At 56.4% G+C, this 20,013-nt stretch overlaps 4 protein-coding genes across 7 annotated transcripts; all 4 read left to right on the forward strand.

Annotated features, from left to right (window-relative positions):
- Window positions 1-32: 32 nt before the first annotated feature.
- nr2c1 (nuclear receptor subfamily 2, group C, member 1) lies at window positions 33-5,521 on the forward strand. Of its 4 annotated transcripts, none has more exons than XM_061283174.1 (14): window positions 33-193; window positions 1,461-1,601; window positions 1,832-2,050; window positions 2,140-2,218; window positions 2,300-2,479; window positions 2,551-2,701; window positions 2,896-2,992; window positions 3,093-3,277; window positions 3,653-3,812; window positions 3,887-4,008; window positions 4,085-4,230; window positions 4,312-4,449; window positions 4,537-4,642; window positions 4,749-5,521. In XM_061283174.1, exons 2-14 carry the CDS (start codon window positions 1,530-1,532, stop codon window positions 4,918-4,920), a joined length of 1,827 nt encoding a protein of 608 aa, XP_061139158.1. In that variant the 5' UTR covers window positions 33-193; window positions 1,461-1,529; the 3' UTR covers window positions 4,921-5,521. The 4 variants fall into 4 exon arrangements, with proteins under 4 accessions (XP_061139158.1, XP_061139161.1, XP_061139159.1 ...); XM_061283177.1 differs by having other exon boundaries at window positions 1,850-2,050; XM_061283175.1 differs by lacking the exon at window positions 33-193 and adding an exon at window positions 200-353.
- Window positions 5,522-6,661: 1,140 nt separating this feature from the next.
- LOC133156998 (transmembrane and coiled-coil domain protein 3-like) lies at window positions 6,662-11,987 on the forward strand. Its single transcript, XM_061283183.1, has 4 exons — window positions 6,662-6,903; window positions 9,801-10,756; window positions 10,830-10,965; window positions 11,063-11,987. Exons 1-4 carry the CDS (start codon window positions 6,832-6,834, stop codon window positions 11,363-11,365), a joined length of 1,467 nt encoding a protein of 488 aa, XP_061139167.1. The 5' UTR covers window positions 6,662-6,831; the 3' UTR covers window positions 11,366-11,987.
- A 904-nt stretch (window positions 11,988-12,891) lies between these two features.
- nt5dc3 (5'-nucleotidase domain containing 3) lies at window positions 12,892-17,670 on the forward strand. Its single transcript, XM_061283181.1, has 14 exons — window positions 12,892-13,222; window positions 13,715-13,899; window positions 14,248-14,322; window positions 14,383-14,438; window positions 14,685-14,775; window positions 14,867-15,004; window positions 16,030-16,090; window positions 16,162-16,264; window positions 16,335-16,436; window positions 16,522-16,603; window positions 16,690-16,776; window positions 16,850-16,990; window positions 17,076-17,140; window positions 17,208-17,670. Exons 1-14 carry the CDS (start codon window positions 12,988-12,990, stop codon window positions 17,419-17,421), a joined length of 1,635 nt encoding a protein of 544 aa, XP_061139165.1. The 5' UTR covers window positions 12,892-12,987; the 3' UTR covers window positions 17,422-17,670.
- A 139-nt stretch (window positions 17,671-17,809) lies between these two features.
- Window positions 17,810-19,866, forward strand: parietopsin. Its single transcript, XM_061283184.1, has 4 exons — window positions 17,810-18,234; window positions 18,340-18,668; window positions 18,760-19,005; window positions 19,096-19,866. Exons 1-4 carry the CDS (start codon window positions 17,907-17,909, stop codon window positions 19,252-19,254), a joined length of 1,062 nt encoding a protein of 353 aa, XP_061139168.1. The 5' UTR covers window positions 17,810-17,906; the 3' UTR covers window positions 19,255-19,866.
- The last annotated feature ends 147 nt before the right edge of the window (window positions 19,867-20,013 follow it).

Below are 20,013 nucleotides of genomic sequence, written 5' to 3' on the forward strand. Positions count from 1 at the left end.
TGGCTTGCTTGCTCGGCTTTTTCAAAATGTTGCCAACTCAGTTTGAACACGCGACATCGCCATCTCTGCGCATGCGCACATTTCCAGGGGGAAAAATTGGGGTCACGAACTCTGACCCGCCCACCAAGCGCTGAAAAAAAAAGAATTTGTTTGGATATTAAAGGACAAAATACAAGTAACGACTTCTGGCCAGGTAAGGAAATGTGCGTGGTGTGTACGGCGAGGCACGAGGGTTATCGTCGCCGCTTTTCCGCTCACATCCGCGGTGAAGGCGCCGGAGAACAGCCGGGCTGCCATTGGCTTCCTACTAGCACACGGCTAACAGCTAGCTCGTTAGCACGACGCTGATTTAGGTATGTCGTTCACAAATAACCCCCCGTACCAACGAAATGTCACTTAATCTCCTCATTTTGTCAGTGCTGGTGTAAGTATTCCGTTTGAGAGCTCTCTCGCGTGCTCGCTAGCTAGCTAGCTAGCTGCTCTTCCGCAGACGTTAGCACATATGCTAACATTGCGTTCCGAACTTTCAATAAACGAGCGCAAGGTCATGCTCTAAAGCGGAGATGTTGCGCTCTTCTTGGAGTATGGGCTTTGTGGGGGAATTTCTACGCTATTTTATTGCTCAGTGGGATGGTCGTCCTCGACGCTTCCGCCGCCGCGTTTCTGCTCTGCTCGCGCGGGCCTCTTGCGTGCCTTTAACCCTTCAATGTTGACCTTTCACCGACAGGAAAAGAAATACCTTTATCTTCCGTATCGATTTTTTTTCAAGGGGTGGGGGCGTCACTGGCAGTCGGGAGTTTTTTTGTTGCTGTTTTTTTTTTTTTTGCTTGGATACCACAATGGCGCCGTGTCGTCCCGTGTCACTAGATCGCGAATAAAACAATTTACATGTATTTGTCCGGACGGAGTTGCGAACAGAGGCCTCGAACGTTCGTTGGTGACAGCCGCTCCATGATGAACTAGTAGGCTCCCGGTCCTCAAAACTCACTTGTTTAAGTGTGGAGTCTACACTTGGGTCAGGGGTCATTGTGCAACGGCCATGACCCAAACGGAGCAGATCCTACGATGCGTAATAATTGGCAAGGAGCAAAATGGCTCACGACAATGCCCGAGCACTATTATGAAGACCGGAGCTCTCTCGCACTCTGCACAGACACTTGCCGGCTCTCCGAAAAAGTTCTTTCTCCGGCATCGCAAGCCTCGTCGCCTGCAAAAGCATGTCCTCTGTTGCGAAACAATTTGGCACTCGGTCCCTGTAAAACTAGCGGGACACCATTAGGGCTGAGGCCGACGGGATGATTCATTCTTCTACCGTGGTGGATGAACGAATAATATAGAAAGAACTTTGTGTGACATGCAGGTATCATCCTCAAGTGCTTTGACTTTGCGCACCCTGGCCCGGCCTGGCCTGGCCTGGCCTGGCCTGCCACTGCTTTGACACACCTGCGTTTCCTCTCTAGTGCCATAAACTGGATGGGGCACTGAGGTGAGGTGAGGTGCGGCGGGAAGTCAATGTGTGCGGCGCCAATATGGATGGGCACGCTCAGAGGATCCAGCTGGTGTCAGCTGACAGCAACATGTCCACGGGACACCGACTGCAGGTGATCAACGCCGCCGGCCTCGAGACGGACCCGCCGTCAACTGACAACGTTCATGAAAATGATTGCAGACGGCATTGAATTGTTCCAGCGCCGCCACATTTTTGAATTGTATATATATATTTTTTTACCGCAATGAGTTTCGGAAGACGAGCGAGCACGGCCCGATTCTGGCCGTCGTGCTCGCTCGCTGACCTCGCGCGCTCGCAATGTCGTCTTTGAACGGCCTCCAGATTGTGACGGATCCGCAGAGCGGGCAGAAGATCCAGATCGTCACCGCCCTGGAGCCGGGCTCTCCCGGTAAGCAGCAGTTCATCCTGGCCAGCGCTGAGTATTCGCCCGGCGGGAAGGTGATACTGGCCAAGAGGGAGGGCTCGCCCAACAAGGTCATCGTGGCGGCGCCGGACAGCTCCGCGCTCAACCAGCTGCTCTTCGCCTCTCCGGATCTCCAGGTGCGCTCGCTTCGCCCGTGCCCGCTTCGCCCGTGCCCGCTTTGTTGACAAATGTCGCCAAGCTCACGCAGATTCTGTCTCGACGTCAGTTTGTAACGGAGGGCTCGGAGCAGTCCGTCGCCAAGCCCGTGGTGGAGTACTGCGTGGTGTGCGGCGACAAGGCCTCAGGTTGGAATCGCCGTCCGTCCGTTTGCTTCCACGGTGCTATGTGTCAAGCGGCGCCCGCCCTCCCGCTTTCCCCTCCGGCAGGGCGCCATTACGGAGCCGTCAGCTGCGAGGGCTGCAAGGGCTTCTTCAAGCGCAGCATCCGCAAGAACCTGGTCTACACGTGCAGGGGCTCAGGCGAGTGCGCCATCAACAAGATCCACCGCAACCGCTGCCAGTACTGTCGGCTGCAGCGCTGCGTGGCCGTCGGCATGAAACAGGATTGTAAGTCGCCGTCCGCCCGCCTGCCACGGCGGACCGCTTGTGACCCACCCGCCCCTTGTCCCGCGTCGCAGCCGTGCAGTGCGAGCGCAAACCGGTGGACGTGCCCGGCAGGGAGAAGTCTGTCAACTGCGCCGCCTCCACGGAGAAGATCTACATCCGCAAGAACCTGTGCAGCCCGCTGGCTGCCACGCCCACCTTTGTGTCCGACAAGGAGACTTCCAGGTAACGCCGTCAAATGACCACCGTGTGGATTTGTGCCGTCTACTGCCAGAGCATTCCATTCTGCCCAACATGATTTAAAAAAAATAAAAATAATCATTTGAGCAAAGTTTTTGCCGCCAAAGCGTGCGTGAAGAAAATAGATGGCGGATGAGGCCAAATCTGATTGGTGACATCATGCACGACTCTCCAAACAGATCCACGCATTTGTTGGAGTCCAGCATGTTGCTCAACATCCAACAATCCTTCCCCAAGCTGGAAAACACCTTCTTGATCCCGGCGTCCCCGGAAAAGGTAAGCGTGGCACTCCTCGGCAATCAAATGGATATGAAAAACATTGAGCTGACCTGCTGGTACGCCCGTGCGTGCGTGACTCCGTCCGTCCGTCCGGCAGCACGACGACCCTTCTCAAAGTGACTTGGGCACGCTGGCCAACGTGGTCACCTCCCTTGCCCACCTCAACGAGGCCGGCGGAGGCGGCGACACGCTCGCCGCCGACACGCTCGCCGCCGACACGCTCAGCAACAGCGACGGCTCCATCGCCGACCAGCGGGAAGATGAGCAAAGCGACATCACCCGGTGAGCGAGCGGGCGGGCGTCAAGAGGAGCCACGTGCTCCAAAATTTTGCCTGAAATTCACTCCAAGGACCTATTTGGGTTAAAGTTGTCCTTTTTGGGGGGTCATGAAACAAATAGTGCTGTATTGATAAGTGTCCCCCCGAGTGCAAGGCTTCACCGGCCGGGGATGATCTGAGGAAATTGAGCATTTTGTGGATGTTCTCAAGGCAGAAGTGTTTCGGGGGCGGCTTGAACATCTGAATCGCATTTGAAGATTTGAACCAAAAGCCGCATTACAGCACCCACAAGCTCTAGGCAGTCGGATCAAACGGGCCGCTCTCGGGTTGTGTTGATTGCCGCTCGCTTTGCCGTGACCTTTGGCTGTGCGTTCTGCAGAGCTTTTGACACGCTGGCCAAAGTCCTGCACGCCGGCGCGGGCGAGCCGTCGCCGGCCACCGACCTGCGGGCCGCCATGCAGCTGATGTCGGGCGACCAGTCGGGCCCCGTGTTGGAAGTGGAGGGCTCGTTGCTCTCTGACAGCCATATTCCCTTCAAGGTAAGCCTGCGACGGCGCCCGCCCCCCGGCACGGCCCCCGCACACCTTTCCCCTCCCTCCCTCCCTCGCTCCAGCTCATGATGCCCGTGCCCGTGCCGGAGTACCTCAACGTCAACTACATCTGCGAGTCGGCCTCGCGCCTCCTCTTTCTGTCCATGCACTGGGCGCGCTCCATTCCTGCCTTCCAAGCCTTGGGGTGAGTCACGTGCGCTCCTCTCGCTGGAGCTGGAGGCGGGCCTAAAGCCGTGCCGCGCCGCGCCGTGTGCTTCCAGCGCTCAAGAGGACAACGACATCAACCTGATGAAAGCTTGCTGGAACGAGCTGTTTGCTTTGGGTCTGGCTCAGTGTTCCAACGTCATGAACGTGGGCACCATCTTGAGCGCCATCATCGGCCATCTGCAGACCGGCTTGCAGGAAGGTAAGCCGACGGCGCGGCACGCGCGCGAGCGAGAATGAAGCCGGCAAAAAGCGGGCGGGTGCCGTGATGTTTGCGTTGCAGAAAAGCTGTCCCAGGACCGCGTGAAGCTGGTGATGGAGCACATCTGGAGGTTGCAGGAGTTCTGCAACAGCATGAGCAAGCTGTCCCCGGACGCTTACGAATACGCCTTCCTCAAAGCCATCGTCCTCTTCAGCCCCGGTGCGTCCTGCCCAAAGACCCAAACGGGCCGCAAAAGGGCACGTGCGTAAACGTGTGGTCAACCACCGCTGCTTTGGCTTGCTTCAGATCACCCCGGGATCGACAACACTCTGCAGATCGAGAAGTTCCAGCAGAAGGCCTACATGGAGCTGCAGGATTACGTAACGCGGACGTATCCGGAAGATTCCTACCGGTTGGTACTGGAGCGTAGCCTTTCATATTGTTCGGCCGCCAAATTCGTACCTTTAAAACATTTCTTGCGGAGATACGTACGGCGTCCTAGGTTTACTTTGGCGCAGGTTGTCCAAGCTGCTGCTGCGCCTTCCCGCCCTGCGTCTCATCAGCGCCGCCGTCACCGAGGAGCTCTTCTTCGCCGGGCTCATCGGCAACGTGCAGATCGACAGCATCATCCCCTACATTCTCAAAATGGACTCTACCGACTACAACAGCCAGTCGCTTCCCGGGGTTTGACCGCCCCCCTCTTGCAAAGGGACCCTTGCGGCCAGTCTCAGGCCAGCACGGCGTGGGCGGGCTTGGCTACTTTTGCCCACGCACGGCAGAACGCGAGCAAAGTGTGCGCAATCAGGACTGAACCTTGGGCCGAGCCCAGCGGGCGCTTTAAAGGAGCATTTTGAAGGAAGGCCTCCAGGGAGAAAGTCCTTCTCCTTCCACTGCACCCACCGCATGCCCAAAGTTTGGGCTATTTGGCCTCGGGCTGAAATTTCAGGATGAACCTGAAATGCTTCCGTCCTATTCCCAAAAAGCGCTCCGGCTCCAACACGCTTTTTGTGGCTCTCCGTTGCAACCCCCGCGAGTGACACTGGCGGCAGCGGCGGCAGGTCGCACCGCAAACGCCGCGGAAGACCACGGACGGCGACCTATATCCCAAACGTTTGATACTACTGGAACGTCACGCTTTTAAATTGCCGTCAAAATGTTGCCCATCCAAAGGATGCCGTCCGTCCGTCACTGTGTGTAAATAGACCCGTGGAGAGCACTCTGCCATCATCGCATCCCGTCTTTCAGACCCCATTACCCTCTTGTATTTGAAAATAAACACGTCTCAATTATATTTGGACTCCCTGCTCCGCTGAACGGCCGAGTCGAGCCTCGCCGACTGTGTCGAAACGGTCAAGATCTACGATTGAATGCATCATTAAGAATGAAATGAGCAAAGGGAACCAAACTCCCAGGCCCAGTAGAGCAAAAAAATAAAATTGGAGTCACTCCATTCGACTTGGGAGCTAGCGACGAGGTTGCCAAGCGTGTGCCTTTTTTAATATTGAATTTCTGCCGGTTGAACACGCATCGGGGCACATTGCCCCGGCCGGGAACATTTTGCATGTAGCAAAGGTCTCTTTTCACGCCGCTTCATGTCTTATGTCATATCGGACCACTGTTGAAAGTGGACATCTGTGTAGCGGACCGGATAACTCAATGTTTGCCGTTTCTCTGCGTGCGTGCAACACGCCGTTCAAAGCCACAATCTGGCTAAGTGTAAATAAAGAAAATGAAAGAAGCACGTTTCCCAGGAAAACACCATTGCGTCGTCGTAAATGACAGTGGGCCATTTCCAACACTTTATTGGTCGATAAGTTGTCAAATAACAACGGGGACTTGCCAATAGTATCGATTTGTGATTCAAATGATCAGTTCATCCTCACGTTCTGCAGGAGCCTGATCATTGAATCAGGTGTGTGTAACGAGGGAAACTTGGAAAACATGTAGGAATGAAGCCCCCCCCCCCCCCCCCCCCCGAGGACTGGACTTTGAGACCCCTGCTGAAGATGGTGTTAAAAAAGTTAAAGTCCCAATGCTCATTGTCACACACACATGTGGGTGTGGTGAAATTTGTCCTCTGCATTGAAGCCATCCCCGTGTGATCTTAATCCATCCCCTGGGGGAGAGGGGAGCAGTGAGTAGCAGCGGTGCCGCCGCGCTCGGGAATCATTTGGTGATCTAACCCCCCAATTCCAAGCCTTAATGCTGAGTGCCAAGCAGGGAGGCAACGGGTCCCATTTTTAGAGGCTTTGGTATGACTCGGCCGGCCGGGGTTTGAACCCACAAGCTTCCAGTCTCAGGGCGGACACTCTACCACTAGGTCACTGAGCTGCTAAAGCGCGCAGGCGCAGGCGCAGGCGCAGGCAGGCAGGCCGACCGACACAAAGGCGGGGTTTGTTGCGCAGACGCAGTCCGGCACAAAGGCGGGGTTTGTTTCCCACTCACACAGTTGGTCGTACAAGAGCGATGACAGAATGCCCGTTCAACACATAACACGAGACGAGAGAGCGAGTCGGGGTAGAAGCGCGCAAACATGCTCGCCCCACTCCATCGCTGCAAACGCCAAATTCCTATTGATTGGATGATCGATTGATTTACGGGATGATCATGCCCAGCGCCAACGTGTCGGTGCGGAGTTTATCCGAAGTGGAGAAACACCTCGGTAGCCGGATGGTGAGCGAGTTCACTTCTTCTTCCTTTTTCTTCCTCTTCTTGCTGTGGTCGTCGTCGACTTGCGTGTGCTGTCCATCTTCCGTGACATTTTCTGTCGTCGCTTTTTAAAAGGCGAAAACAGCCGCGCGGCTCGCAGGCTCGTTGCGTTCAGGTCGGGGCTAAAACGTCGGAAAAGGCAGCATTTCACATCATGCAGCAAGCAGTCTGAGTGAGTTTTCGTGAGAAAGAGAACATTCTTTGAACGAGATGAAGACATTGGATCCAACTTTAGGAACATATGTTCAAGGGATTCTTGGTCTGGGCTGACGTCATTTCAACTTTGCTCATGAAGCGATCCTTCATGTAAAGTGCACGGTCAGCTTGAAGTGGCTTGGTTGTGCAAGAGAAATGAGGTCGCACCATTTTCCAAACAGATGCATCATTATTGTGTCAAATGTCATTTGGGAACGTCTTCACGGCCACGAGTGTATGGATCGCAGATGGCGGCGTTATCGTGGAACGACTCCCCCCGCCCCGGCCATCTCGTGACCTTTGAGACGTTTCTGCGATTAAGGGCCCCCTTGACGTAATATACAAGAGCGCAACAGTTCCATTACAGTTTCAAACAAAACGGTCTGACTACAGTAACAAACTGAAGGTCCGCATTTCATTTGCTCTTCCAGTTGATGAGTTTGCCGCCGCCGCCGCCGCCGCCGAGACTTTCCTACTTGTTTGCCCCAAACGAATGGCCATGTGTGTTGGCTTTTGAGGCCCATCTGCCCCCTTGATGGTCTCCCAGAGGCACAGTTGCCCTCACGTGAGCCTTGCGGCGGCGGCGGCAGCGAGTGTGCCGACAGCACGCCGATGAGTCGCTCGCTCGCTCGCTCCTCCCAAGCAACTTGTTGACCCTGCTGTCATCATCGGTGTCAACGAGATGTTCCAGCACCAAGCGCAATTGGTGCAAACGTCTGCCGTCACATTAGGTGGCGGGCGCTATGAGCGTCCGATCGTTTACCGTCAATTCTGCTCTCGATTGTTCCCTTGTGTAAATCGGGTGGAGTTTGATGTCTGTCAGGCATCTCGTGATGCGCTTCTTATCCTGCCTGGACCACAACCAGCCATGGGGCGGCACATTACACCCAAAATCTCATCGGAGCTCCTCCCCGCACAATGAAGTGCAAAGAGTGCGGTGGGACGTTCCTAACTAGGCCATGGTGTGGCTGTGTGTGTGTGTGGCCAGACGTGCATGGAGGGCGGCGGCGAAGGGGGGCATCCCCTACGCCGCTTGGCCTCCCCCAACGGAAGCTCTCCCATTTGGCTTTGAGAGATGAGACGGGACGAGACGCACGTTGGGCGTCCTGAAGAATCACGTGAGCAGCTGGCGCTCCCGCGACTCCTTGGCAGGCACACAACCTCTCCAGTGAAATGCATTTTGTGGGAAGACCAATGAGCTTCTTTTCTACTACTGCGGCGGGCCGACTCAATTTGAGGCGGCTAAATGAATTAGCCGCACCGAGAGGCAAAACAATGTCCTCTCGCATCTCTGCCGAGGAAGTGGCCTACTTTTGGTTCTGTTGCATCCAGTCTCTCCCCAGGGGTGTTGTTTGTGCCATGGTGAGGTCTGACTAGGTCTGGGGGCTGCAGAGGATAAAGAGGTCTTTTGGGGGGGCAGAAGGTGGGGGGTGGGGGGTGAGGACAGGAAGCAGATGGTGGCAGCGGGCTAAGAAGAAGCTGCTTTGGTCGACAAGTGCTCAGGATCCAAAAGCGCGAGATGGTGATCAGCTTGGACGGAACTCTCCAGATGCAGATGATTTCACCCTGGAGCCGAAGAGGCAGCTTGAAATGTGGAGGTGCTGACGGTCCTCGCTTTAATTTTGCCAAGCCAAAGGTGCACATTTCCACGTCATTGACTTGGAAGAAGCAAGGCGTTTGGCTATGCCGATTCAGTGTTTGCTGGCTGAACTTGCCAAACCTGTTTCAAGCAAAGAATGAGGCAAAGGAGCTGCTTTGGTCAGGAACGCCCGCCCACTCTGATGTGGAGAGCCAGCCTCTGTGGCCATTTCAGGCTCCGGCTCCCACAACACAGAGCTCTTTCTCTCGGCGCGCAGCTAAGCCTCCTCACGTGAGCCAGCTGACATCACGGAGACGGACGGACGGACGGAGGCCGGCGCCGGCAGGCTTGTGCTTCCTTTCCGTCCAACCTGTTTGCTCCCCTCAAACAAGCCACCAAAGGCAAACAGTCAGGCAATTCTCCACATGGCAATAACAAAAGCACCTTAGGGCTCCTATTTACGGAGCTTCCGAGAGTCGCGGGGAACCGGCTCCGTCCGGCCGAGCCGTGGCAAAGGCTTGTTCGCGGGACAGCCCGCCTGCGCTGTGCCTTATGATCCCATGTTGCGTGAGCACGGGGCGCTTAGTCCTTTGGAAATAAATGGACTGCTTGTTTTCCCATTGTGCCACGCACAGACGGGCTTTGGGAGGCTGATTCCCTCTCTGCTTGGTACGCACGCACGCACCCCCAGCGTCTCGGCTCGGCTTTGGGCCGTCTGCGTGGTGCTGCTGAACGTAGGGCTCGGACACAAATGGGATCCTCTGAGCCGCTTCCTCTTTGCCAAGCAATTTTATCAGCACCCTTGACGCATCTGATACTTGTCACCAAAACGTGATCCTCACCCACAGCGACGCATACGATACCAGCGGGACCTGCTGGGCCAGATGGCCCGGCTGGTCTGACGCAACTCTGAAATTCCGAAAAAGACGACGCGCTCTCGAGCGGCGTGAAACTACAGAGGCGGTGTGTCGCAAGCGAACATTAGGCAGGCCGTCTTGTAAAATGGCAACACCTCGTCCCTCCCAAAAAGCAGTGCCCGTGCTTTGCCCAGATTGCGCCGCTGATTGCGTCTTTGTGTCGCCCGCAGGTCCGGAGTGCCGAGGGCAGCTTCCTCGGCCTCCCCGTGCGCCGAGGTTCCTCTGAGAACAACCTGGACCTGGACCGGGACCAGGAGCGCAGCGACGCCGTCACGTCTCCATCCTCGGAGGTCCAGCGCAGCCGCTCCTGCTTGGACAACCTCCAGCAGAAGATCCTGAAAGTGACGGAGCGGCTGAAGATCGAGCAGACGGCGCGGGACGACAACGTGGCCGAGTACCTGCAGCTGGTCAACGGCGCCGACAAGCAGCAGCTGGGCCGCATCAAGCAGGTGTTTGAGAAGAAGAACCAAAAGTCGGCGCACAACATCGCCCAAATGCAGAAGAAGCTGGAGCAGTACCACCGCAAGATGAAGGACAGCGAAGTCCAGAATGCGCCGCCAGCGCCAGCCTCCTGCGGCAAACACAGCACCATCCCCAGGGAGTCTCGCCGGGAGCTGCTGAGGGACATGACGGGCAGCGGCAGGCACCCCACCATGGACAAGATCAAGACCATCGGACCCGGCGTTTCCCTCTCGCCTCCTTTCTTCTTCAGCAAGCCCAGAGAGTTTGCCAACCTCATTCGGAACAAGTTTGGCAGCGCTGACAACATTGCCCACATGAAGGTCTCGGTGAGCGTGTCCCCACCACCGCCGCCGCCGCCGCCCGACGAGGCCAAGGCACTGAGCGGCGGCGCCGGCGCCTCGCCGGCGGCGGGCAAACCCAAATACCCCAGCGATGACGAGTGCTCCTCGGGCAGCGCCTCCAATTCGGCCGACAGTAACGGCGTCCCGGGACAGGGCCGTCCGGCGGAGGGCGACGCGCTCGCCCGCCTGGCGGCCGGCGCGGAAGAGGCCCGAGTCATTCGAGAGGCGCAGAACCAACTGGAGGAGGACATGGAGGAGATCAAGGCCCAGTTGAAGAGGGATTTTGGCGTCCTCAGCCAAACGCTGCAGGAGGAGCGCTACAGGTGGGTGCAACGAATGAGCCGGATCAAAGGCAAGGCAAGGCAAAGCAAAGCCAACCGTGCCGTTCCGTTGCAGGTCTACGCGTTTGGAGGACCAACTGAACGACCTGACGGAGCTTCACCAACACGAGATGACGGACCTGAAGCAAGAGCTGGCCAGCGTGGAGGAGCGGGTGGCCTACCAGGCTCAAGAGAGGGCACGCGACATCCAGGTAGTCAATGGAGTCGGGGAGCCTGCCCCACGGCGAGCGAGTGAGCGAGCCAGCAGCTTCTTCCTGTCCGTCATGTCTTGTCTTGTGTGTGGCGCAGGAGGCCCTGGAGTCGTGTCAGACGCGCGTATCCAAGCTGGAGTTCCAGCAGCAGCAGCAGCAGACGGCGCAACTGGAGAGCGGCGACGCCCGCGTTCTGCTGGGCCGCAGCATCAACATCATGCTGGCCATCATCACCGTCATCCTGGTATGCGTCTCCACCGCCGCCAAGTTTGCCGCCCCGCTCCTGAGGAGCCGGCGCCACGTGGTGGCCACCTTGCTGGCCCTCTGCCTCCTCGCCGCCTTCTGGAAGAACCGCGAGCGCCTGCACTTTGCCATCGACCGACTGCTGCTGCCCGCGTAGCGCCCGCCGCCGCCGCCGCCGCCGGGTGGCCGGCCGGGCCGTTGCTCGTGCGCCACGGGCAGACGGCAATATGGCTCTGACCATTCCGCTTGGCAACAATCTCACATGCGTCACTACAAGTCCTGACTCTGGTTGACGTTTGTACGTTGTCCTGCTCAGGCTTCCACGTTTTGTTTTGAAACCTCTTTGAAGGACCGGCGCATTCCAGAAGGATCGTAGCAAAAATGTGCCTTCACAAAAAGTTGGATCAAATTGCTGACTGGGCGGAACGAGGAAGCGTGAGCCTGTCTGCCTGCCTTCTTGACTCCTCCGGAAGCAATCGTGACAAATTGATAAACGTAGCAATTGACAAGTTTACGTACACTTAATACCTGAAAATGAACTTCCACTTACTGTCGTGTTTAGCTTTTGTCTTTTGTTTTTAACCGAATCTAATCTTTGTGATTGATGAGGTCATTCTTTTTTTTTTTTTGAAAAGGCATTGGATCGTACCTAATGGAGTGGCCCGCTGAGTGTACAAAGTTGCTTTAAGTGAACTCACTCACTCACTCACGACTATTTGCCAGCATTTGATGTGCCTTTTGAGCCATTGTTGCATTAAAACCTTTTTAATCAACATTGACGGCGCCTCTTCGGATTTCCACGTCAACCCTTTGCGGATCCACAATAATACTCTGATGTATGGCTGGATTGCCTGCCGGCCCACCACCACCAGAACCCGCATGCGTCGCCTCATGTCCACTAGAGGGCGCAAGCGTAACAAAAACCAAGCCCATCAAATGGCCTAAGAACATGTAACACACGAATCACGAATGGAAATTGTGTAAGGGGAAAGGAAAAGAAGCAACTGCGGTCGTATGAGTGACAAGTGCAACCACGGCTGTGGCTGTGTTCACAATCATGCAATGGCATTTTAAACGGGAGTCGACACACCACTGTCCCTCTTTCAAACACCTTGACTCTTTTCTTTTTTTCTCTTTTTCCAACCAAGAGATACGATCGAGTGGCTGGCTACCTGCCTTCCGTGTTTTTCCTTTGTGTGTGTCTCGGTAAGTGTATTAGATCGCCGCCTTGTGGCCAAGATGGGCTGACGTTGGTGGAGAAGTCGAAACAGTTGTTGGCTCTCGAACAAACCGAGTTCATGGCTTCGAAGGTGAAGATCGGCACCAGTCAAAATGAGGCAAGGGTCCGTATGCGATGGCAGCCTCTCTCAGATGACACCGCTTTGCTCGGTATCAGAAGTGGCTTTCATACGTCACCGCGATGCTCGGTGCTCGGAGCGCGTTGCGGATTGGCTGTAGGTTCGCCAAACACGGAAGTGACGTTTGAAGCTTTCGAGCAAAGACATTTCCCCAGCATTGTATTTATTTAGTTATTTTGCACCTTTGTGTCGCTCTACCCTATACCATTTCAATGTGCAACTTTGCCATCAAAGCATTATGTTGTTGTTTTTATAGTTTTATTTGTCCTCGTGCCCGAAAGCCGGTCGTTGATTGGCTGCGGTCTCGCCGAATGCGGAAGTGACGTCGCCGCTGCCGCCGTTTAAGGGCTTGACAGTCGAGCTATCCGCGATCGTGCGTCTGTCTGAGCTGAGCTGAGCTGCCTCCTTGGAAACAACAACAATGGCGACCTTGTCGGCGCCCCTATCGTGTCTGCTGACACAGGGGAAGGCCACCCTGCTCTGTCGTCATGTCTTGAAGGCTTCCCACCAGCATTTCCGCGCGGTGTCCAGCGGGCGCAGTGGACTGCTTTCCCGTCAGTCCCTCCCGACACGGACCGACAGCGCAGCGTCGGTGTGCAGCAGCTCGGCCGAGAGCTTGTGGTCGGTTTACAAGCAAACTAAAAGAGACACTGAAGGTAGGAGCGTTGAATCAAAGTTGACGCCGACGACACGATTATTCATTCCCGCTGGCTGGCTGGGGAAAGCTGGGTTAGGGTGCAGAGATGCCCAGTGAGGGAGGACTCTTACTTTGACCCCCTCGGCCTTCATCACGCTTACTTGGAATCGACAACACGATTATTCCCACTGTTGTGAGAATGTGGCCGGATGGGCTAAACTGCGTTAGGGTGCAGGGAGGGAGCGAGGGAGGGAGAGCAATTTACTGGAGGGAGGCCTTTATTTGCCTAAAGGGAGGCCTTTATTTGCCTAAATCGTAGGCAAATAAAGGCCTCCCACCCACCCCAGGGTGGGTGCCAAGGAACCGAGTTGAAGGGTTATTAACCCATTGAGACGAAAGTAGTGCTCTGCCATCTTGTGGCATCTGGGTCAAATAAAAGAGAATTCTTGATGAGAGCCCGCGTCATCTCTCTCTCTCTCTCTCTCTCTCTCTCTCTCTTTCGGGTGGCCAGATGTCACGCCGTCCGTCTCCAACGCCTCGGCGGACCCCGACGCCATCTTTGCCAACAACGAGATGTGCCTGCGAGACATCGAGGTCTACGGCTTCGACTACGACTACACGCTGGCCTTCTACTCGCGTCACCTCCACACGCTCATCTTCAACATAGCGCGGGACATCCTCATCGGCAAGCACAGGGTAAGTGCACAGGGACGACGGACCTCCGACCCTGCCGGCCGCATTGGCAGGTGAACCGGGAAGCCTTGGCTCCGGAAAAGCGGAATTTTGTTTCCCTATTTGTCTGCGACAGAAAGAAAAATACTGGCAGATTTTTTGTATTTATTTTGAATGTCATTGTTTTTGTCTTTTGAAAAGGAGAAAAAGAAAAGGGCTGATTTGCGGCAATTTGAAAAGAGCTCATTTGGGCCCGTCGACTAATGGGTGGGTGGGGCTCGGCCGAGCGACGCAGCGCCACGACGGGGCAACGTGGCTTCACCGTAGTTTGCGTCTATTTGTCGGCACGCTTGAAATGTGCTTTTCTTTCAGTATCCGGAGGCTCTGCGGGATTATGAGTACATTCCCAATTTTGCTGTGAGGGGGCTTCACTATGATGTTCAGAAGGTAAGAGCTCAAGGTTGTCTGTCGGGGTGTGACCACAGTGACCCGACCTTGTGCTTTTAGGCGCTGCTGATGAAGATCGACGCCTTCCATTACATCCAGCTGGGGACCGTGTACAGGTAGTTGAGCTTCAGCTGGCCAAAGGGCGCTCAAATATTTGCGCTGGCTTGCTCAACACGTGACCAAAGCAACGTTCCAGAAAAGGAAGCTCATTTTTTCCCTTCTTTTTCTTTTATCTTTCTGATGAATGAACGAGTCTGGTTTTTGCATTTGCTTCGTGGTCATCGCTCAGTCTATCTTGTGTTGTGTTTGCTACGTAAGCGCAGGTGATTTCCATGGAAGTCATGCAAAATGTGGATGTGCAGGGGTCTTCACGCCGTGCCCGACGAGGAAGTCGTCGCCATGTACGACGGCTGCCACGTCCCTCTCGACATCATGAGCGACTTCTACGGCAAGGTGCGAGTCGGCCCTGGCGCCATCCATCCATCCGCCCGCCCTCCCGGGTGGCGTCCGTCCACCCTGGGTGGCATTCTTCTCTGTCCCGCAGAGTTCGCACGGCCACTCCATGAAACAGTTCATGGACATCTTCTCGCTGCCGGAGATGAGCCTGCTGTCGTGCGTCAACGACTTCTTCATGAAGCACAACATCGACTACGAGCCTGTGCACCTGTACAAAGACGTCAAGGTGAGACACTCTGCCGCCGCGATCGGACGTCACTTTGGGCGAAATGCGTGGCTGCCATTCATCCCGTGTGTGTGTGCGTAGCATCCGACGGCTTGCTAATTCCAGCCGCTAAGACCAGCGTCTAATTATAAACGTGCAATCATTCCTTTGGACATCCGGGCTGCCGGCTGGCTCCAGAAAGAGAACGTAACGGCATTGGAAGCCATTCCTTTATTCTGTGTGGCAGGCAGGCAGTCAGTCAGTCGGGCAGGCGGTCAGTCAGTCGGGCAGGCGGTCAGTCAGTCGGGCAGGCAGGCAGTGTCAGGCAGGCAGGCAGGCAGTCAGTCAGTCAGTCAGTCATCTTTGATGGATTGCTGTCATTCCAGGTTTGTGTGACTTTTCAAGGTCACCATTTTGACAGCGCAGGCTAAAGTGCTGAAATGCTCAAAGCATATAAAAGCCAGTGTGCCCTTTTCTTTTGTTCCAGTGAAGCTGGCCGGCCACAACAATTGTTGGGTTTCTTTCTCTTGTTTTTGATGGAGCGCAGCAGTGTCTTGGGCTCGTTTGCTACCATTGTCATCATGTTGGAAAGTAAAACATCAAACAAAATCAGGGGATGCTTTGAGATTAATTGTCAATTTCTGTCTATGTGAAGCCCTTTGAGACTGCTTGTGATTTAGGGCTATACAAATAAACTTGACTTGAAAAAAAAAAAGCTATGGCCAGCAGAGAGCAGCATTGGGTCTCAAAATTGGGCTGAAAATGGGGGCACTGTCTGGAAATTGGACTTGTTACAACAAAGCGTGCCGGCCGCAAAAGGTACATGACATTTTGAAATAGCCATGAGCGTTTGGTGAAGAACAAAGGCCTCTTCTCGTCTGCGGCGTTTGAGCTGCTCGTCCGACTCGCGTCTCCTTTTTCGCAGCCTTTCTTCATCTCCGTTCTCGTTTGTATTGGCACGAGCTTCCGGATCAAAGCGCGTTGCTCCCGCTGCGGCCGAATGTTAATGCAGCATGTCCCAACCCCCCCCCCCCCCCTCTTCGCAGGAGGCCATCAGAGATGTTCACGTAAAGGGCATTATGTACCGAGCGGTGGAGGCGGATGTCGGTAACGGGCCTTTTGTTTCTCATTGCGCGTCAAACGTTGTTCCAAAAGACAACAGAGCTCTGTTTACGCAGGGAAATACATTTGTTACGGCGAGCAGAGTCACGCCGTGGTGAAGAAGTTGTACGAACACGGCAAGAAGATGTTCCTCATCACCAACAGCCCCTTTGACTTTGTGTGAGTTGCGCGTCGGCCCACCCGCCGAGCCCTCCCGAAAAGTGACGGACGGCCGCGTCGCCCTCCTCAGGGATCGAGGCATGAACTACATCGTGGGGAGGGACTGGCGGGACCTGTTTGACGTGGTTATCGTTCAGGCCGACAAGCCGGCTTTCTTCAACGACAGGAGAAAGTAAGTGCGCCGGTCGGAGCGGCTGCGCACAAATGCGAGCGGCTGCGCACAAATGCGAGCGGCTGCGTCCTTCAAATGTTTGCAGGCCCTTCCGGCGGGTCACCGACAGAGGTGCCCTGCTGTGGGACCGAATTCACAAGTTGGAAAAAGGCCAGATCTACAAACAGGTAAAGAAAAAAAAAGGGCAGATCTACAAACAGGCGCACCCTGAAGAGAATGTTTTCAAAATGCGTCCCCTTCTCGTCACCTCAAGGGAAACCTCTACGAGTTCCTGCGACTGACCGGCTGGAGAGGCTCCAAAGTGCTCTACTTTGGCGACCACATCTACAGCGACCTGGCGGTAAGCCACGGCTGGGCGCACGCCCAGGCCCCAAAAAAGACCAACCGTTGGCTTGCTCTTTCCCGGGGGCCAGGATTTGACCCTGAAGCACGGCTGGAGGACGGGCGCCATCATCCCCGAGCTGAGGAAGGAAATCAAGATCATGAACACCGAGGTGTACGTGCGCACCGTCAGCTGGATGCAGGCCCTCACCGGCCTCATCCAGCAGATGCAGGTCAGCCCACCGACCGACCGACCGACTGGCCGGCCGTCTGTCAGATCCCACGCCGTGGCGCTCACGCTGTGGCGCTCGCACGCAGGTCCACGGGGATCCCGCCGCTCAGGCCGTGGTGGAGGAGTGGAAACGAGAGCGGGAAGCCATGAGGTGAGTCGGCCCCGCCCCTTTGTCCGGTTGCCAAGCCCGCAACGTTCCCGCTGGAATGTTCCGGCAGGCCGCACGCCAAGGAGATGTTCAACCCTCAGTTTGGGAGTCTCTTCCGCACGTACCACAACCCCACGTACTTCTCGCGCCGGCTCTCGCGATTCGCCGACATCTACATGGCGTCCATCAGCTGCCTGCTCAACTACGACTTTGGGCACACCTTCTTCCCGCGCCGGACGCCGCTGCAGCACGAGTCCCCCTTGGGCCGAGGGCAGAGTTGCTGACCGCTCTGTCGCTTGCTGGCTGGTTGGCCGGCTGGCTGGCTGGCTGGCTGGCTGGCTGGCTGGCTGGCTGGCTGGCTGGCTGGCTGGCTGGCTGGCTGGCTGGCTGGTGTTTGCTTTAGTCCAACGTGAGCGTATGGTGCTAATTGTGCTTGCTGTCTGTGTCCTCTTTGACTCTGGCCTTTTCCTTCATTGCAAGCAAAGTGTCGTCCATCAGGTGTGGAATTAAACAAGTGAGTCAGTCTTTGCAAAGGCGCATTTGTGAAAGTGGCTTTTCTGCTGTCGGAATGGAGGATTCGCTTCCGACGGGCGTCACGGCCGCCAATCCATTTAGCTCCAAATCCTGTTAGGATTCAATCTGTCATATTGCGCCCAGCGGATCATAAGCCAGCGATAAGATCAAGCGGGCGGACGGGGGGGCCGAGGGCGGGCGGAGGGGCCGAGGGTGGGCCGAGGGCGCCCGGCGCCGCCGGCACATCACTCTCACCATGGACGCCAACGCCACGGCCCGGAGCCCGGAGGCGCCGCCTGCCCCCGCCGCCACCGTCTTTCCCCGCGTGGGCTACAGCGTGCTGGCCTTCCTGATGTTCATCAATACGGTGCTGAGCGTCTTCAACAACGGCCTGGTGATCGGCGTGTCGCTGAGGAACCCCGGCCTGCTGCGCCCCATGAACGTCTTTGTCTTCAGCCTGGCCGTGTCCGACCTCATGATCGGCCTGTGCGGCTCGCTGGTGGTCACCGTCACCAACTACCACGGCTCCTTCTTCATGGGGCGGGCCGCCTGTGTCTTCCAAGGCTTTGCCGTCAACTACTTTGGTGAGGGGAGGGGGGGGGGGGGTCAACACGTCATCCCATCTGAGCAGTTAGCGAGCGAGCAGGCAAGGGTTCTGTTTTTTTGAAATGTTTGAGGGCTCTCCGCAGGCCTGGTGTCGCTGTGCACGCTGACCCTGCTGTCGTACGAGCGCTACAAGGTGGTGTGCCGGCCCGGCGCCGGGCGGGAGCTGAGCATGCGGCGTAGCGTGACGGGGCTCCTGTGCGTCTGGCTCTTCTGCCTATTCTGGGCCGTGGCGCCGCTGTTGGGTTGGAGCGGCTACAGCCCCGAGGGCGTGCGCACGTCCTGCTCGCTGGCCTGGGAGGAGAGGTCGTGGAGCAACTACAGCTACCTCCTGCTCTACACGCTCACCTGCTTCGTCTTCCCGGTGGCCGTCATCGTCTATTGCTACGCCAAGGTGCTGGGCTCTCTGCGCAAGGTAGCGACCGCAGCCGCCGGACGGCCGACCCGACCGACCCGACCGACCCGACCGACGAAAGCATCCACACCAGCATTGTGCTTCCCCTCAGCTGAACCGGAGCGTGGAGCCGCAGGTGGGGCATTCTTTGCGTCCGGAGACGCGGCGCGCCGCCGCCATGGTCCTGGCCATGATCGTGGCCTTCTTTGCGTGCTGGCTGCCCTACACCGTCCTGTCGGCGGCGGTGGTGCTGCGGCCGAGCCTGCGCATCCCCCCGCTGCTTGCCACCATGCCCATGTACTTTGCCAAGACCAGCCCCGTCTACAACCCCGTCATCTACTTCCTCTCCAACAAGCAGGTCAGAGGCGCCCGCCAGCTGCACAAGCACTTTGCGGTGGCAGCGAGCACGCGCACAACGTTATTTTGTTTGTTTGTTTTGTCCGGCCAGTTTCGCGACGCCGCCCTGGAAATGCTGTCCTGCGGTCGCTACATCCCCCGCGGGTTGCCCGCCGCTGCAATTGCCGTCGGCATGCGACCCGTCAACGGGAGGCGCCGGCCCGGCTGCTCCGGCGGCATCAGCAGGCACGGCAAGGTGCGGCCTCTGTGACGCGTGCGTGCGTCTGTGCCGTGAGGATGGATGGATGGATTTGGGTGGATGGATGGATTTGGGTGGATGGATGGATGGGTGGATGGATGGATTTGGGTGGATGGATGGATTTGGGTGGATGGATTTGGGTGGGTGGATGGATGGATGGATGGATTTGGGCGGATGGATGGATTTGGGTGGGTGGATGGATGGATGGATGGCAGTCTGGACGGGCAGACTGACAGCTGAGGAGCAGGCGGAGGACAAAGGAAGCGAGATGGCAGGCCTTCTGTCGCACACTCCAGCCGTCCAAGACGGGCGGGCCGTCTGTCGCTCTCCTCACTCGGTCTTGTCCGTGACAGGCCACTTGTTTAGGCACGGCGCGGACTTGTCGCAACCATTCTGGCTTTTGCAAAGATCGTAATGCTCTGCAAGCGGAATCGCTTCCAAAGAAATAGCTCTGTATTCCCAATAAAAACGGAGAATGTACAGAATCAAACTGCTCGGATTAGGTGTCATGGTGGCGTTAAGGGCCGTGCGTGGCTTAGTGACTAGCACGGTTTGGCTGCTTCGTCTTGTGAGTGTTCCTATTTTGGATTTGTGCTTTGAGCAAATAAATGACTTTGCATGGCTCTCCTTGGCACTTGTTTATTTGCTCCCTTGGCTTTTGCTACGAGGCATTCCAATATAGTTGGATAGACGTTTTCTAATGCGTACGCACATATGTGTGAAATGGAAGGAGCCGGCCACCTGCGGCCACGACAACGACAGCTGAGGTCG

Source organism: Syngnathus typhle, linkage group LG7, assembly GCF_033458585.1.
Source record: "Syngnathus typhle isolate RoL2023-S1 ecotype Sweden linkage group LG7, RoL_Styp_1.0, whole genome shotgun sequence".
Lineage (NCBI taxonomy): Eukaryota > Metazoa > Chordata > Actinopteri > Syngnathiformes > Syngnathidae > Syngnathus > Syngnathus typhle.